The sequence below is a fragment of the Microtus pennsylvanicus genome, chromosome 2 (assembly GCF_037038515.1).
Source record: "Microtus pennsylvanicus isolate mMicPen1 chromosome 2, mMicPen1.hap1, whole genome shotgun sequence".
Classification (NCBI taxonomy): Eukaryota; Metazoa; Chordata; class Mammalia; order Rodentia; family Cricetidae; genus Microtus; species Microtus pennsylvanicus.
Window position 1 is genome coordinate 26518885 of NC_134580.1, and position 18982 is coordinate 26537866.

The window sequence follows — 18982 nt, forward strand, 5'->3', positions numbered from 1 at the left end:
ATGTGTTTAGGACAGCAGTAATGCTAATAGTTTTAATAAAAATGGCAGCGCTTCCTATGTGCCAGGTGTTGTTCGAAACCCTGGACGCGCTATCTCATGTAGCCCTTATAAATGTTGCTGTGAATGGTACTCTGGTTGCCCCCAGCATCTGTATACTCGGTATCACTGTGCAGAAAATTGCTACTTTGAGAGTACTCTAATTCCCTCGTGTTCAGAAAGGACCCGATTGACCTGGGTCAATTAGGCTAATTCCAGGACCCACACAAGAAATTATTTTTTTATTAAAAACTTGTTTAAGTGTGTGTGTGTGTGTGTTAGATGGTGGATGTGCATTTGTGAGTGCAGGTGTCTGCAGTGGCCAGAGGAGTCTGATCCTCCTGGATCTGGAATTCCAGGCAGTTGTGCTGGGAGAAAAACTCAGGGTTCTCTGGAAGAGCAGCGCATGCTCTTAACCATGGAACTGTCTCTCCAGACACGAGAAAGCTGGCTTCAGTTAGGGCCATATGAAGTATGGGGAAAATCTCGGTTTAAAGACAAGGAAGGAAAAGATCCTTCTCTTCTTGTACAAGATTTGTGTGGAGGTTTTGGGTTTGCAGGGAGCCCATACTGTGAGGAGTCGTGTATCAGGAAGGCAGCGCCAAGGGAATTACCGGAAACTAACTAAAGCATGACCGAGCTATCCTGAGCCTCCCATGATTTTCAGTTCTGTGAATTAATAATTCTGTTATGAAAGTTAATTGGATTTATTTTTCATGAGACCCAGGGCGTGCAACCTTATCTCCAGTCTGGTGGCCATAGGCCGCTCAGGAAGGGCCAAGAACTGTGCCACTCCCTTTTAGGGACAACTGACTTCAATCTTAAAACAAAGCGAACTCAGTCCTTTCTCTCTCTGGACACTACACAAAGGTGAACATTAAAGGGAATGGGAGACTGGTTTTAGCTTAGGGTTAGAGAAGAGCTCACCTATTATTGAACACCAGACTTTTCTCAGTGACTGAGGCCAGCAGGCCAGGGCTTTGGGAGCCCACGGTGCTGGTGTGGGCTGCACACTGGACTCAACATGGGAAAACCTGCCATTTCATGCCCCTTAAGCTGCTCTCCCCCAGGCCTCAGTTTCCCCCCGTGCAGTGGCTGGGCAGTACTAAGCAAGGGCTGTGGTCCTTCATCCAGCTCTAATGTTCTGGAATTCCCACAAGTAGGCCTCCAGGCCCCAGGGCTGGCTGAGAGAACAGAGCTGTGGCTGTTTGTCAGTGTGGCAGAACAGTGAGACCCATTGAACCCGTGGTCTCCTGCAATAGAAACAGCCAAATGGCACATGTAGAAAGATAAATTCATCTGTGGGGCTGGTGAGAGGTGCTGGAAAAATATGCAGTGCTTGGGGGCTGTCCAGGAAGAGGCAATTTTCAATTCATAGGCTGGGACAACCATGTGTCCAACAGGCTACACTGAACTTCATTCTGCCACAGCTGGAGGGAAGATGTGGCTGTGGGAAGGGCAGTACTCATGGATACCATAGGACCAAGCAGTCCTGTGTTGCGGGGCTCTCTAAAGAGTCATGCCTCTCATGGTCCTGGATTTGTGGTTTGTGAAGCAATGATAACCTTTTTAGAAATACAGCGCATTGATAAAATCTATATTGTTCATGTGAAAAATCGTTCATTTCAGCAACTTAGACTGCTTTCAGCAAACTGTGAGCCCAGAACCGGAGGGGTCTGAGGTCTCCTCTGGGGATCTTTGAGTTGGACTTGAGGCCAGGATGTAGAGAGATGACATCCTACGTCTCCTAGTGGCCACTCGTTGACTTCCTTCCATCCTCTTCTCTACCAGTAACTCATGCTGACAGAAGGGACCACTGGTGTGCTTTCATATCAGAAGGCCCCTTTGCAGTTACTGCAATCTGTAAAGAAACCCGACGCTGTCATGCACATAGGTAAGAGCTGGAAATACTATGGCTGAGGTGAAGTACAGGGAAGGCAACCCACAAGCCCCTTAGTTAGCAAGTGACAGCGCTGAGGCTGGAACTAAGCCCCTTGGTCCCACATTCTCCGGTCTTTCATAGCACATGGCTGTTTCTCAGGGCTATGGTGAGCTACTCGCGAGGGTTTCCCTTAGTGCTGGATTATAACGCTTACACGTGCCAATCGTTGAAAGATCGGCTTTAAAAAATAAAAGCGGTTGTAATGGTGAAGACTAGTTCTAAAGTTCTGACTTTTCCCATAGCGATCAATTATTTTGACACAAAAATAATCAAGCACTGGAGTTAAAAATTGACATTTTAGGTAGCGCTTGTCCTTTCCCAGTGTGCTGAGGTGCTTCTGGGCTGCCTTTGGAGCACACAGGCCCCTGGGGGCCCTCCAGGGTAGGAAGTCAGCCTGAGCTGGAGCAGGGATGCGAGCATGGACACCCGAGAGGTGCACGGTGAGGGGCTTCGGGAAGACTGAAGAAGCTCACTCTTTCACAGGCACAGGAACCACCAGAAATCGAGACTCCCATGGAGTTGTCATCATAGTCTTCTTGACATACAGCATCATGCCATTTTTCCCCTGGCATCTGCCATCTTCCCTTGGTCCCTGCAGAGCTGGATCCGATCCAGGAAGTGGTCGGTCCATCAGAGGAGACCATCAGTTTCCACAGCTTGAGGAGTAGGAATGAGGATCATGAAGAAACATTCCTGGGACGGTGAAGTTGATTCTGACCCTAAGGGACGGTGTGGGCTTAAACACCAATGCTCGCATCACTCAAAGAACCTACTCCTGAAATGTTCAGAAAAACCACTGGCTATTCACCTACTCTTTAAAAAGTTTTATATGTGTATGGGTATTTTGTCTACATGTATGTGCACCACATGTATGCAGTGCCTAAATAGCCAGGAAAAGGGTTCAAGTCTTCAGGAAATGGAATTAGAGATGGTTGTTAGTGCCACTGGGTGCTGGGAATCAAAACCTGTCTTCTATAAGAACACCCAGTGCTCTTACCCACTGGGCCACCTCTATAGGCTCAGCTCAAAGGGGACTCAAAGGTCTCTGTGCATTGCACATCATTCCAGTAGGCTTATATAGGGCCCCTCTTCAAGTTCTCTCCCATCTCACAGTAGGGAGACAATCCCAGACGGGTGAAGTATCCTGGTGAGGGTCTCAAAGCTCACGAACGGCACAGCTGTCACCGGAACCGTCTTCTCTGCTGTCTTTTCCATGTTGTTCTTTAGCTAAGATGTTTTTCTCCTCCAAGATCTGGGAAGTTTTCCAAGTACTACTAAGGTGGGCTGCCTGGGGTCCAGGAGTTTGTTCGCGGTTTCTCCAATGGGCTCCGCACGGGTGAACGATTGAGAAAGGCAGAGCCAGAGGCTGATCCAGGAGGCATGAGGTGGGGAGGGGGGTCAGAGCGCTGAGTGTGGCTTTTGTGTGTGTGTGCTTGAGGGTAAGGCTGCATGTGCAAAGACGCACGTCGCTTCCTTGCACATTGATGGGACAGGACCAAGACTACAGGCCGGTCCAAGAGGTGCTTTGCGGCTCTTGGAATGAATGGGCCTCTGTCCTCAAGGTTGTGTGAGCCTCTGTGTATGCAGGTCCCATTAACTCAACCTCAGCCACACACAGAAAGGGGAGAGGCCCGAGAAGCCCAGAGCACACAGTCCTTCTGATTTTAGAATGAAGTATTGATGTCCCACCCGACGTTCTCTTATCTCTTCTAACCCCTACTGCCAGTTTCCTCTTGAACACGCTCCAGCAAGTGAACCTATAGGCCATGTCAGTATGTGTGGCCCTTCCAGTGCCTGGGACCCTGAGTGTGCCTTTCTCCCCCCTCAGCTTCAGCATCCACTTTGTATGCTGACTTCCAGCTAGCCAGGTGGCTTCACTTGCACAATTGTATCTGTAATGGACAGGCAGGCCCAAGTCCTGTCCAGGGGCCCTATGTCCCCACTCTCCCTTCCAGACCTCTCTGGGCCCAGGCCCCTGTTGCCCTTGGCAGTGGTTTGTTTAATGGAGTGACTCCTGTCTGGGAGCAGCCTGGAGCACAGGACACAGGGAGACAGTTGTCCAAGCTTGCAATTTTTTTTTTTTTAACCAGCAGAGCCAAACCACAGTAATGGGTTCAGTGGCCTGGCTGGACGCCTCCTTCATCCCTCCAACCGCTATCCTGGCCCCCATTACCAATGGTCTCTGGTTTAAGACTTCTAGTTATCCACTGGAAGACCTCCTGGGTTGGAATCTGGTTCCCTACATGACAGAAGGGAGATTCAGCTTCTGTACAAGTAACTGGAGCTGAGAAAAGTTCCTGGGACCAATAGGCAGACCCATGGAGACCAGCAACCACACCATATCGTCCCTATACCCCAGGGCCTGGCACCGAGTGGGACCCGAAGTGGCTGAGCGAATGGTTGAGTAGATGGTAGTAGACAGACAGGCAGATGGATGACTATATAGATGGGAATAAATTCACTTGCCCATGAAGATATTTTTATCAAAATCTTACCTGATGTCTTGACTCAAACAGAGGAAAGGGTGGAGACAGTGTGATCACCCATCACTAAATCTAAGGGAATGGTGCTAGCTCAGCCCCTCTCTGGCATGTCTCTGAGACTACCTTAGAGGTCTGGGGCTGTGGACTGCTCCACTCTCTATCCTTACTTGGGCTGTCAGCCCCAAATCATTTCTTTTAAACATTTATTTATTTATTCATTTATTATGTATACAATATTCTGTATGTATGTATGCCTGCAGGCCAGAAGAGGGCACCAGACCTCATTACAGATGGTTGTGAGCCACCATGTGGTTGCTGGGAAGTGAACTCAGGACCTTTGGAAGAGCAGACAATGCTCTCAAACCGCTGAGCCATCTCTCCAGCCCCCCAAATCATTTTCTAACTAGTATATTAGACTACCCTTTTCCTGGAGGTAGAAGGAAGGGGATCAGGAGCAGCTGAAGGAGAAAGGGACAAGGTTATATGCCACCTCAAGCTCTCCTCAGCTTCCCAGCTCCACTTAGGAGTACTGCCATTCCCTCTGGCAGACCCCAAAGATCCCTGGTACTGAGTGTCTTAGGGAGGGAAATGTCCAAAGCACCCCCAGGTCCTTGCTCTCTAAGTCTGGTTACTATTCTCTGCGAGACCTCCATCTAAATTATATCCTGAAAGCCAGGGTTTGAGGCCCAAAGAGGCTTGCCTCCCTCACTGAGTCCATGTTCTAAGCAAATGCAAGATAGCTATTGACTCAGGGCAGCCAAGAAAGGCCTCGTTAGCCAGGGCAAACAATTAGGAACAATTACCATCAAGCAAGGCCTCTGGTGAGGGTGGAAGCCATCTGTGATGAAAACTGGCAGAACTTTTGGGAAACAGCAGAGGGTGGGGGAAGGGCTGAGAGAGCAAAGCCCGAGGGTCATGACTCCTCCCACTTAGCTCCTTGAATAAAATTTCCTTCACAGGGCAAAGGGGCTTAGTGGGGGAGGGGGGCGGAGGGGGGGGATGGAAGACCGAGGGAGGGCTCTGGGCTCCGCATTCCTGAGATTCTCAAACTCAGGCAGAGGAAACTCACAGAGACAAGAATGAGTGAAAAGACAGAATGGACCACTAGAAATGTCTCCAGACACACACACACACACACACACTCTCTCTCTCTCTCTGTGTGTGTGTGTGTGTGCGCGCGCACGTGCGCGTAACCTTGCCTGCTACCCGAGGCCATGTGCATGGATGGGCTGGGGCCACCTGGCGTCTCTGTATTTCATCACCCTCTGTCCTTAGGTTTATCTTTTTCTGGCTTAGATGAGACTCTAAAGGAAAAGGAGTGGACAGGTAGTGAAGAGAAATGACACTTGAGGAGGGGCGGGAGAGGACCTCGGCACCGCCTATCTGAAGAAGCCAGGAAACAATGAACTCAAGGCAGAGGGACTCCACCTCTCCCTCCCTTCCAAACTAAGGTGAAGAGAGGAGTAACACAGAGGTGAGGACTACGGAGTGGGTCCCACTAAAGGCTCTCTGCCCGGGTTTCTTTAACAGGTTGCAAGAGGTTGTAGCGGATAGAATGCAGAGAAAAAGAAAATAAGAACTTAGATCAGGAGCCAGCCCCAATACTTGGGAGGCTGAAAGATGCAGATCTCTGAGTTCGAGATGAGCCTGGTACACATGAATTCCAGGTCAGTCAGAGGTACATAGTGAGACCCTTTCTCCAAAACAACAAACAAACAGACAAACATCAACATCGAAGCCCTCAAGATGGAAGGCAAGGAATGGAGGCACATGATCTAACCCCAGCATTCAGGAGAATGAGAAGGATGGAAAGCCTGACTATACAGAGAGGCCATCTCAAAAGGAGACCTGTGGGGCTAGAGGGAAGGCTCCACTGTTAAAAGACTAATTACTCTTCCCCAGGTCCCAGATTCAGTTCCCAGCATCATGTGGTAGCTCAACAGCCTGTTACTCTCGTTCCTGGGGACCTGACACCCTCTTCTGGCCTCTGCAGGCAAAAGGCACGCAAGTGCTACACAGACATGCATGCAAAACACTCACATACATAAAATCAAAATAAATACACTTAAAAAGTGTAATAAAACACGAATCCAAATCAAAAAAGGTGAGCTGTGATACACACTTGGGAGACAGACAGAAGGATCAGGAGCTCAGGGCCATCCTCGGCTACGTAACAAATCTGAGGCCAGTTTGGGTTACACAAAACTGTCTCATTCCATTAACACAACTCGGAGACATCAATAATAGCAATTCATTCACCCCTTCAACCAGTCTGTCCCCTTCAGTTGTTCTAGACACCTGGAATAGTGTAGACATTCTATCAAGAGATACTTAACACAAGTCAGTAGCATCATGCCCAGATGCTGGTGAGTACGGGAGAAAAACGTGAGTGAAGAAGCTACAGACTTTGGACCGGGTGTTCCAACAGTTAGAGGAGGCAGCGCGGCTAAGAGGTCAGGCGGTAACATTAACAGCAGGGGAGAGGAGCAAGGTGGCAGTCGGAGGAGGAGTGAGCCAGGTCGCCAGGCCACTGCAGAGACGGAAGACAGTAAATGCACACAGGCGGGATGAGGAACTAACATTTCCCCTAGATTTAGGAAGTGTCAGCGTGTAAAGAACAAGCACCCATCCCTTTTCCTTTGGGATTTTCTGCACAGCCATGACCAGAGAACCATCCAGGAGTAGCTGGGGAGAGGGGATCTCTTACCAACACTGGGTGTAGAACCCACTTGGAGAACAGTCTCCTTGTTTGGTGTCAGGTGGGGAACATTCAGGCAATAGCCAGTTATGTAATGAGAGTCAAGAAGTACATGGTTTAAAGATTTCATTCTCCACTCAAGCCATTGTGAGATGTTTGAAAAATCTTACGCCAAACAACAACAACAACAAAAAAACCTAAGTTCAAAAATCTGTCCTGAGGCAACCTAGGCGCTTGTAACCAACAGATAAATGTTTCTCTGTAGTCTCACTGCTGTGAGCGTGAGCCTAGGGAAGCACTAGGTGATGTGGCGAGAAAGGCATGCAGGAAAGCAAGGAGACAAAAGGCGCAGTTAGCGGAGCAGCTGGGAGTCCTGACTGCTGTGCCTGGCCTCAAGAGAGCTCTCTGGCAGCCTCTGCAGACAGGTTTAGTTTTTAAAAGCACCAGAAAGCCACAGATTTGCATGTTATTTGTGTTCCAGGCTTCATTTCCAGGTATGTGGAATGAAATGAATGAATGAACAGTATTCAGTCTCTAGGTTAAGGGGTGGATTCAGAAATCCAGACCAGAGTGAGGATCCAATCACTGGCCCAGTTTGGATCAGCAGACAGTTGGGGGATATATATGTAATGTATATGTATATATATGTACATACACACACATTATCTCAGATATATGAGAGGAGACAGAAACAGTCTCAGAGACAAATATATTATTGAGCCCAGAGTCCCCAGTCAAAGCACAGAAGCAAAATCCACAGAATTTATTTTAAATAAATCAATTAAAAACAAAACTAGGGAGTGACATACACAGAAAAAGGCAATATCCCTGACACACCCCACCCCTGCCCTTGCTTCCACTTTAGCTTCCTTCACTATGTTAATGACAAGGTATTGTGTTTGCTTAGCTTCCCATCAGGCAAACTATAAACTTATAGACTGTAAGACCCCGAGGACAAGGTGGCCTTTATTTCCTTGGTCAAACCATCTTTCCTCTCCATTTCAGGGCTTGTAAGTCCAGTGCCTGGCCTCACCCTTGAGATACCTAGACAGGGATTCCCTGTGTTTCAGGTAAGGCAGTGCCTTTAGAGGGTGAGGCAGAGAGAGAGGCATCCATCATCTGAGTGTGCAAGGGATATCACTGTCAATAAAAGGATGGAGGAGAAACCTACTCAAAGCGCTCTGAAAAGCCTCTTGGGAACCCTCTTGAAGGGCCTAAGACCCCCAAATGACAGCCTGCTGGACTGAGGAGGACTGTGCTCCTCTAGATGTCATGTGGAGCTCTGTTTGTGATCTGCAGGAATCCTTTGGAGGTGACAATGAATCAGCAATCCCCCCTCACACCCCTACAATACTATCATTCTAAACTAATGCTTCAGAGAATGAGCCCTGCCAAATCCTCAGCACACAATGTAGAAGCCTGCACTGTTGATTAGAAAAAACAGCATCAACCCATTTTCCTGGCCTTGACAGCTCTAAGTGTTGGTCCATCCATGAAGGCAAACGGGGAAGTTATCCCATTCCCTCATTAGGGCTACAGAAGTCCAAACAAAGATTTTAAGATAGTGTGACCAGAGAGGCTTTAAGATCAAATTGGGTGCATGTACTTAGTAGGTGCTTAAGAAAGGACTCAACTGAATGAGGGTGCCTGAGCAGAGTGGAGTCTGAGCTCTTGGGCACCTCTCTTCCACTTGCCTCTCTAGAAGTCACCAAATAACTGGTGGCCATTCCTCAGCTTAGAAGAAGAAAAGCCGGCATCGGCATCTAGGTATGTTCTATTTAGGCAAGGTTCTGATGTAGGCCTTAATTCTACATCCAAGCCAGTACTGACATTGATCTTCAACTCCAGCTCAAAAGCATCGTACTCCATCTAGCATCAACTATGCAAGCAGAGCAAAGAAAAACAAGACAACCAAGTGCTAGTCACTTTTTACTCTCACATTGTTCAGAGCTTGGAGGATGGCACAGAGAGATCAGAGGTTACGAGTTTAAAAATAAAGGAGCTCTTTAACAAACCCTCTTCTCTTCTACTAGAGATAGTACCATAGGCTGTGTAAAACCAGGTGAAGACGGGCAGCCTTGGGAAGGAGTGGGTGGAAAGGTTTTGCCAGGTTATCTGCTCTACCCCTGAAACACTAAAACAAAAAGCTGCCAGTGCTGAGGACAGTGAGCACAGGAGGCTAGTATGATCACACTGGCTGAAGAATAGAACCTGCTATCACAAGGAAGTACACCTCATGTTTAGAAGAGGGAACTGACAGCAAGTCTCTAGGCTGTATGATGGAGAAATACACTGAACACTACATAGGACTCCTGGGAGTCACAGTGGATCTCAAGTCATCAACTGGATGTAATTATATTCCATATCATATCACATGTTCAAAAAAAGGGGCAGAAACAAGTCTTATTTCTTCTGTACACAGTCCAGGGATGACTGCTGGGACTGTGAGTTTTTTGTTGAAAAGTCTGTAACTGCCATGCAATGCTTATTACAAATATTCCTTTTGTAGGGGAGGGAAGATGGCTATGAGCACTGAACCCAGGGGAAGAGACGGAGGGAAAGGAAACAAGAGGCACATTTCATTTAAAGCAGGTTAAACAGACACTGGTAGCATACCCTCAGCCACAGAATACAGAAACATCTTCGGTCTTGGTCAGCAAAGTTCATTCTTGCATTAAGGAAGTTCCCAGGTACTCACCCTGCTCTGCTGGCTGGCTCTCAAGAATGGCTTACTATCCACGTCTGCACAGGATTCCCACTAAGCCACCCGTCACATCTGGCCACTCCTATTAGTCCTGGGATGGATAGTGGCCTTGGCATCTCTAGCTTGTACCTGGTACGTACTTAAACTGCATTGGAGAAAGGGAGCTGACTTCAGACAGGCTCAAGAATTCCTTATATATTTTGCAAAGTGCTTTTGTTGCAAGTCTCATATTCTGCTATACATGGCAATAAATATTTGTTGCTTTGGTCCACACAAAAAGTCTCTGAGGAGATAAAACAGATATTGTCTAAAGGAACAAATAATAAACAGAAAACGATCTTTGATGAGCCTCAGATAATAGAAAAGCCTGAAAAGCTTGTCTTATTATGACTAGTCCAAGGTGCCACCGAGTCAGCTGCCACTTTAACTACAGTAAGTATCAAGAATCAGACAATATTCCAGGAGTCCTGCAGTGAGACTGCATACCACCATAGTTTTCTAAAAGAGAGTGTGAAAGGTCCCAGCGACTCATATACAGAAAGCTATTTATTTCCTATGGAAAAATAAAAGAAAAAGAAAGGGAGGAAAGAAGGAAGGAGGAAACATAAATGTACAAAGGGGTCTCTTCCTCCAACATGCAGAGACCAAGGACGAGGGAGGGCACTGGCGGCTGGAGTGGAGACGGTAACACTCAGTTTAACAATGGAATATTAAAAAAAAATAGTTGTTGTTTTCAGATTGTAACCTGTGGTAAACATAGAAAAATGTAATAAACGAGCTTGGTATAAAACAGAGTAAAATCTTCAAATAAGCCCAAGGAAGAAGCACAATGCTGAGAAGGATGGGGCACATGGATGGGGAAGAGGAGAAAAGATTTTTATATAAAACTACCTATTACAATACAGAAAAAGTATAAAATGCTCTAGTTCTGGAACGTCAGTACAAAAGGACACTGGCATAGGATCATCTAAACCGTGGGCGCTCTCAGAGGGTGGGAGAGATGCTAGAAAGAACAAAAGGAATAGCAGTTTCAAAATCTCAGGCTTATCAACCTAAACTCCACCCGTTTTTAGTTGAAAATGCCGTCTACCTTGATAACCTTGACTCTCAAGCCAAAATTCATTCAGATCTTAAAATACTCTTAGGAAGTCTATAAACACCTGATACGTAGCAGTTGGTGGGAATCACTGTATGCTGGAATTTGAAAGATGAAAATAAACCTACAGACTAAATGGTGAACACATTCAGTCTTTTTTCTTTTAAAAGCACATCCCTATGAAATATATACTTCACATGTGTGTATGTGTATATATGCATGTACATACACACATATAGATAGGTATATATGTATATAAAATTCTCTGTGGTTAGAAACATATTTAAACTAACTAGCCACAGACCAACTAGACCTGTATTCATCCAACTCTGGTATTCCTTCTTTAGTCAGAAGGAGGCAACAGTGAAGTGGGGGCCCTGTTGCTGCACTCAGCACTGCTGGGTGGGTCCTCCCCACAGCACATGCGCTTAGCACATGCAAACCCCTGCTTGTAAGGAAAGGACTGCTTGCGCCTTTAGGGTCTGCCAGGGCTTGTGCGCTATGCTCAGAATGGGATGATACTACCAGTGACAAAACAGCTTTGAGGACAAGCAGCTGGGCTTCACATCAGGGAATATAAATAGGAAGGGTTCTGGAGGAGGGTACGTAGGCTTGTGCCTCAAAGTCCAGTTTATGCTCCCATTCCTAACTCTGCATCTTGGGAATCATGTGATGTCTACGTGCTGGTGGTTTTTATCCCTACTTGCTGTCCACGCTCTTTCCTACTTCTTGATAAAGCCTAGCAACCAGAATTTATAAGAAACCAAGATTCTTCCCAAGTTTTCCTTGGGCTCCTAATTAGGGACTCAGTGAGGCTGGAGCCCTTTGGAAACAAGACGGCAGAACTGAGGTGAAAAGCAGTCTCTCTCCAGCTAAGGGATGTCCCTCACCCCTTTCACAGCACCAAAGTTTCTTTGCAAAAATAGTATCTGAGATACAAAAGGAAAGGCAGATGTGCTTGTGAGTGCATCTCGCCTGGGCTGGTCCAGGATCAAGGGCTGCACATGAACAGGGTGAGGAGCAGCTGTTCCAAGGTCTCTGGCTGTAGATGGCAAAGGGCTGGTCCCCCACACTATCATGTCTGCTCTCTGAGACAATCTTCACAAGAGCTTCCGGTGGAGGATCTCCCAGACCATTCGCTTCCGGAAATACGGCATGTGTTGCTGTAGGGACACAGACACACTCTTAATTTTCACTCTTGTAGGCACACTACTCCTTTCTCCGTACTCCCTTTCTTCTTACAGCTTTCAACCAACAGACGCAGTGACATTTCTGGTCTTCCAAACTGCTCATTCTTGGTTTCATGTAGCCTTTTCTTCTCATTGTTGTTTTCTACTATTTCCACTCTGTGGCCTTAAGGAATTACAGTGCCATCATATGGAGTCATTGGGCTAAGCCCAAATGACTACAAGAATTCTGAGAATGGCACCTATCAGGTATTTTATGTTGATCTCTCAAGAGAGTATGAGACTAAGGACTGAAAATGAAAAGTACTTTCTCAGAGAAGCGCTAAGAGAACTTCAACCACTATCTCAGTTTGGTCAAGATCCAGTTTTAGTTTTGTTTGAGATAGGCTCTCACTATGTAGCCATGGCTGACCTGAAATTCTATGTTGACCAGGTTGCCCTCTGACTCATAAGAGACCGGGTTGCTTCTGCCTCCGAGTGCTGAGATTAAAGTCATGTGCCACCATGCCCAGTTTTCCTAAGGATTTTTTAAACTCTGGGTGGTGACTCACATGAGCATCTGAATATGAAACTTAATATGTGCAGCTGTGAAAAATCTGAGAACAGTCAAAGGTTCTGAGCACACCGTGTCAAAACATTAATTCGGGCTCAAATGTACAATGGGTTGAAGGTGCTTTTGGCAGAACTCCCTGTGTCGCGTGACCTCACTGCAGCTCTGACTCTGAGTACGACACACACTTCGCTCTGCGTGTTCTGTGACACCACAGAATGCCAGCTAGTGCTGTCAGAAACACCCCAGTCAGACTCTAGACCACTGGACACTGTGAACAGCAGTGTCTTTACTATATACAACATTTTCTGCTCGTACAGAAACAAAATGGTTTAACTATGAAAAACAAAAGAATTTAGTACATTTCTATCATAATTTCTTAGCATGTGATGTGATATCTAATTGGCTTACTTTTGGATTGGATTGTACTAGAATTTTGATTTTAAAAATTGCTGCTGGGCCAGTGGGGTGGCTCAGTGAGCAAAGGTGCCTCCTACCGAGCTTGCTGACAGGAGTTTGACCCTGGGACTCGTGGCGTGAGAAACAACTCCCACAAATTGTCTTCTGACCGCCATGTGCATGTTGTTTCCTTCTCCCAAAAATTAAAAAACAAGGAAATATTTTTAAAAAAATTGCTGTTTGACTCTTACTTCAGCCTTTTTGTACTACTTCTGTGCAACAGCATTCTCAGCATTGCTGATTATAAAACCAAACTATTAAATCAACTCTGAAAACAAGGAAGATGAGCTGTATCCCAGAACAGCAAAAATTCAGCAAAATTCAGTTCTTTATGTAAAAACAAGGATATCCATTTCATTTGTGTGCAAACTCATTTTTGCCTTTATTCACCTGTAAAGTTACATGTAAACCAGAAGTGTATTAAAATAAATTCTTTGGTTTATTATCAGTGTGTTTCATTTAATATTTAATATATTTATATATCCAGGGTAACGCAAAAACTTCTTCTTGGGTGAAAACAAAGTGTAAGTTTTATTTCTTTTTAAAGATTTATTTATCTGTATGATATTCTCCCTGCATGTATGTGTTCCATGTGTATGCTGTGGTTTTAAAGATTTATTTATCTGTATGATATTCTCCCTGCATGTATGTGTTCCATGTGTATGCTGTGGTTTTAAAGATTTATTTATCTGTATGATATTCTCCCTGCATGTATGTGTTCCATGTGTATGCTGTGGTCCCTGTGAAAGTCAGAAGAGGGCAGATCTTCTGGAACTGTAGTTAGTAGTGGTTGTGTCTGGCCATGCAGGTGCTAAGACCTGAACCCAGGCCCTCTGGAAGAGCAGCAAGTGCTCTTAAACCACTGAGCCATCTATCTAGCCTCAGCAAGAAGAACAAGTTTAAAATGAAGTCCTGGTTCAAACAAAATCTAGAAAAGCCATTTACTCCAATAGAAGTAAAAAGTTAAGTCAGAAACATATGAGAATAAACCATAATAACGTGTAGTTTCAATCAACTTTGGCTCAGGACAATAAACAGAAAAATGAACAGCTGCACCGAGAAAGGGGACAAGGATGAGATGTAACAAAGTACACGAGGACATTAAGTTGGGGTCTGTGGTGCTTTGGAAGAAAATGGCCTCCAAAGGGAGTAGCATTATTATAAGGTGTGGCCTTGCTGGAGGAAGTATGTCACTGTAGAGGTGGGCTTTGAAGTCTCTTTTGTCCAAGCTTCCCTCAGTGCGACTTTCACTTGACTTTCTATTGCCTGCAAGATGTAGGACTCTCATATTTTCCTCCAGTACCATGTCTACCTGGATGCCGCCATCCTCCCTGGCATGATGATAATGGACTGAACCTCTGAAACTGTATTCTGCCACCTCAATTAAATGTTTTCCTTATATGAGTGGCCATGGTTATGGCATCTCTTTGCAGCAATAAAAACCTTAACTAAGACAGGGTCTATTCCAAAGTCTGAATGCTTTCTCTGGTTCATTTTGTGCTTCTTCTAAAATTAGAGGTAAGTGAGGAGACAAGAGAACAGAGATTAAAGCTTTCTTTTTAATCAAGACTCACTATCGTAATGTGACGCATGATAAGCCAGGATGTGAACTGTCACTGTCTTCTTTGGTGCTGTGTTAGTGCAGTGTTATAGACTATGAACAGTGTTATGAGACACAACCTGAAGCATGCAAAGGAATGGCAGAGGCCACAAAACAGTTAGAAAGGCAGCTATGGGTAGCTTGGGTATCAGGTGCCCACCTCACCTGTGTGAAGTTGATTGGTCTGTCTTTGGTAATACAGTCAGCATATTTGCAAGCAAACATCCCACAGTCACTTCCATTCATCTGCTGCGGAATTTCCTAAAAGACAAACAACATACTATTTTTGCAAGATTCTTTATTACTTTGACACCATTTCCCTACATTTTGAACACATGACTGTGGGAACACATGACTATGTAAGAAAAGTTTAAGGGGGGAATAAGTAGTATTTTAGTCCCACCGTTGTGTTTTACTTCATACTAATCCCACAGGGAAATATCTCAGATTTCCACGATACCTAAGCATGTAAAAACTGGTCCTTCCACTAAGCATGAAATCGCCAAGTATTTCTCATAGGAGTAAGCAATTCAGCAAAACAGCTTGGCATTTAGAAAACAGTTTTACACAAAAAATATGAGATTTCCCACAAATAATTTATCTTCCTTGAGGAACTGATAAAACTGAAGTCAGGCTAGACATGAAGCTAGAAAGCCCCTGGGAGTCAAACTCTCTCCTCCCCACATACCCTAGTTTTTAAGAATTTATATGAGATCAACAAGAACATACCTGGCTCTTCTTGCTGAAGAGCTGCCAGCCATTGGTGTCAAACTCTTTCCTTTTCTTGTCAACACTTTCTTGCTTCAGGTATTGCCTAAAGCATTGGAAGAGAATGAGATGAGCCATGTGGAGCTCTGATGGCAGCTGTCACCCCCAGGATGGGGCTGGCAATCTCAGAAGCCGACTGATCAAACTCCCACCAACTGCCCACTTTGTCAACCCAGGAGGGCCAGATCTCTGCTTCTGACTGCACGATAGTTACAGTCTTCTTCCTAAAGTTCTTCAGTCTACTAATCTTCCTAAGGAACAGTTTTTAAATATATTTTTTGGTTTGTATGGTCCTTTTAGAGTCATCAATCTAATGGATAATTTATTTAAATTATATTAAATGATTAAAAATGTCCTTAGCAGTACCAGGGTATGTAGGCTCAGATCTCCTTGTAAAGTTCAATCCAAATCAACAATTTAACAAGTACAAATTCAAGCAGAGTGGTTGATGGCACAAGTCTTTAATCCCAGCCCTTAGGAGGCAGGATCTCCGAGTTTGAGGCCAGTCTGGTTTACAGAGTGAGTTCCAGGTGCATAGCAAAGAATAGGTGTTTTAGAAAAAGAAGCAAATAGAATATAAGAGACTTGCATTCCAATTTCCAGGTGAGCCACTCACTAAGTATTAAGACCCAAACAAACCAAAAGTCACCTCTGTGGGACTTGATTTTTTCGTCTAAAATTTCAGAAAGCTGATTTAAATGAGTTCTGTTAGCTTAATCTCTATGTATAGAATTACTCCGTATTTTAATGTGTCAAGATAACAATTGCCCTCATTAACACATATTGTAATATTATAATTACTACACTCTACTTGAATTTAAAATATGCATTTATACGAGATATGACAAGTCATGTCTCTGAAGGTATCAGAAAACTGAGTTTAACTGCTGGAAAGACAGAGAAAGCAAAAACAATTTGGTCTGTCCTCAACTCGCACTTACAGGAGGATCCTGCAGGCTTCATTGTTTATTCCACCCATAGAATCATAGTAGGTGACACTCTTCTTTCTAAAGTCTATGACCTGGGAACAAACAGAGCAGTGAGCACAGTGCTGCAGCATCAGCTTTCCCTCCCCGACTTTCTGTGACACTGTGAGAAGCTGGGTAATGTTCTGTGCTATGATCATGTAGAGTGATACCGGGGGCTCATCAATTGGTGGGCCTAGAAATTAGCCTAAAATATTTTTCTACAGCTCAGTTTTCCCGTGATCAACAACACATGATTCAAAGAAAACTAGTTAACTATCTTAAGATCATTTTCACAGTTTAAGAAAGATGAAGACAAAATTCTGGGTTTGTCTTTAATCTTGATATTTTCTTTTTAGATTGATGTCTTTTAAACATAATTCAAAAGAGAATATAAAATAACTTTTAATAACATCAATTTGATGTATGCATGTTCCCAGAGTCATAAAAATACACAAATCAAGTCACAGCTAGGCAGGAAGTAGTAGCCCAAGCTGGAGCTGGCAGCATCATGGACACGTTTCCTGTTGTCTTACACGGAGGTCGGTATCTGGTCTACAGCTGCCAACGCAAAGCATCTCCTACTCTAATGGGAAATTCACTCATTTACCTGATTTTTAGCCAAGTTATCACTACTAAATCCCACTTTTCCCTATAATCAAGCAAAGATGTAGAACTAGTGACCCTCTATGTTGTCTTTGTAGATTTCTTTTTCATGTCACCAAAAATAAAGGAGCTACTCACAGCTAGACACCAGTGCACACCCAAGTGAATGGGCACCAGAAGAAGGTCAACAGAAAACACATCCACTTTCTTTGTCCAACGTTTCACCGCCTGATAACCAGCTGTTTTTAGCTTAGTGAAGAAAAAGGTATTAAACGCATGTACACTTGGAAATCCCTTCTCTTTACTGCGCTCCATCAGCATATTCATGTAGAAATTGATGATCTGCAGGAAGACATTACACATCAGAACAGTCCAGACAGTGGCACGACAGGCAGAGCAGCCGTTACACTGAATAATCGGTATGCCATTCACATGTTTATGTATTATGTTTTGAATCACAACCGACTCAATGAATTCTCCAATAGACAGTCTTAAAATATCCAGTTTTTACTTAATATAAAGTTTATTAATCAAACTTCTGAAAGTATCAAACCACTAAGTTTCACTGCTGGTAAACAAAATGAATAGGCAGATTTAGTCAGACTTGTAGAACACGGAGAGGAAGGAGGAAGGTGAGGCTTTAGAGGAAAGGAAATGAAGGCGTGCACTGGCAGTGTTACTTTAACGTTTCTGTACTGAGTAAGAGGATCCCAATCTCAGTTCTTATTCCCCCATACCCTTTTCTCCTTCCTCTCTCCCTCCCCTCCACTTTTCCTTTCCTTTTCTCTCTTCTTCCTTTGCTCACTCCCTCTGTTTAGACAGTTTCACTCTAGCAATCTGGACTCAACTCCCTATGCGGTGCAAGTTAGCCTTGAACCTGTGGAACACCTCCTGTTTGAGACTTGAGTGTTGATATTAAAGACTTGCAATGTGACATAAAATCCGGTTCCATATTCAAAGCCATATTGGCCACATGGCAGTGGCATGCAGCTTCGGTTTCAAGCAGATCTAAGCAAACAAAAAGCCAGGAGGTAAACTAGGAAAACGCCTGCAATAGTACAGCAATTTCTCTTAGGAGCGAGACATGATATAGTGTAAAACTGTTTTCTGTTAAAGACCTAACAGTCAAGTCACAAGCATGAAGAGATCAGATGTTTAGCTTTCTCAGCTCCTGACTTCAATAGCAAGTATGAGTATGTAAATTAAAATGCTTGACAGAAGAGGAGATACTTTATCAACTTGATGGAAGTGGATTCTTTCTGTCAACAACGCAGTGTCTTCTCTACAGTAACTATGCTGTCTACAGTTCCTTTAGGTCCAGGACTCTCTGGTACTAAATCTTGAAAGGGCCAAAGATTACAGCATAGTTACTTTATGTGGCTAACTACGGCCAGGCCAGTGTCTGTCAACTGAAAAGGAATGAATGGGCTAACTGAGCCACAGCTTGGAAATATGACTATGAAAACAGGCACATTTTTCAGAATTTTTTTTTTTTGAGGAATGGGAAAATGCCCCTGTCCTTTGACAAATATTTACACACCAGGATGCCAGAGCAGTGAGCCACTGTCCAACAGCAAGGAACACTGCCAGGAACACAGCCGAGCATGGTCTAGAGCAGAGAAAGGGCCTATAGATGCAGAGGTGGCTTCGGGGAAACTGCATTAAGAGCTCTTAGGTGATGGGGGCCAGCTCTGAAGACACTGCTCTGCCTGTAGCTCTGATCACTGTGCATCAGGACCCCGAGGAAGCAGAGGACTTAGGTTGTGGCTAATTCTGTGTCCTGAAGCTAACTGGTTCTTACTTGTTTGAATAATGAAAAGGAATCAAGGTACAATCAAGGTACAGATGGTAAGCTTTCAAATCTAGGTATTCAATTTAACTGCCAGAA

General features: G+C 44.6%; 1 protein-coding gene across 9 annotated transcripts in view; it reads right to left on the minus strand.

Moving 5' to 3' along the window:
* Positions 1 to 7907: 7907 nt before the first annotated feature.
* The window catches only part of Senp1 (SUMO specific peptidase 1), a 59961-nt gene continuing 48886 nt past the window's right edge, over positions 7908 to 18982 (minus strand). For 4 of the 9 annotated variants that reach the window (XM_075960533.1, XM_075960532.1, XM_075960529.1 and 1 more), the window contains 5 exons: positions 17233 to 17436; positions 16465 to 16544; positions 15485 to 15569; positions 14921 to 15016; positions 7908 to 12122 (listed from right to left, as the gene is read on the minus strand). In XM_075960533.1, coding sequence (XP_075816648.1) covers positions 12060 to 12122; positions 14921 to 15016; positions 15485 to 15569; positions 16465 to 16544; positions 17233 to 17436 — 528 coding nt within the window. In that variant the 3' untranslated portion in view covers positions 7908 to 12059. The remainder of the gene's footprint in view (positions 12123 to 14920; positions 15017 to 15484; positions 15570 to 16464; positions 16545 to 17232; positions 17437 to 18982) is intronic. The other 5 variants (XM_075960527.1, XM_075960531.1, XM_075960530.1 and 2 more) reach the window with 2 other exon arrangements.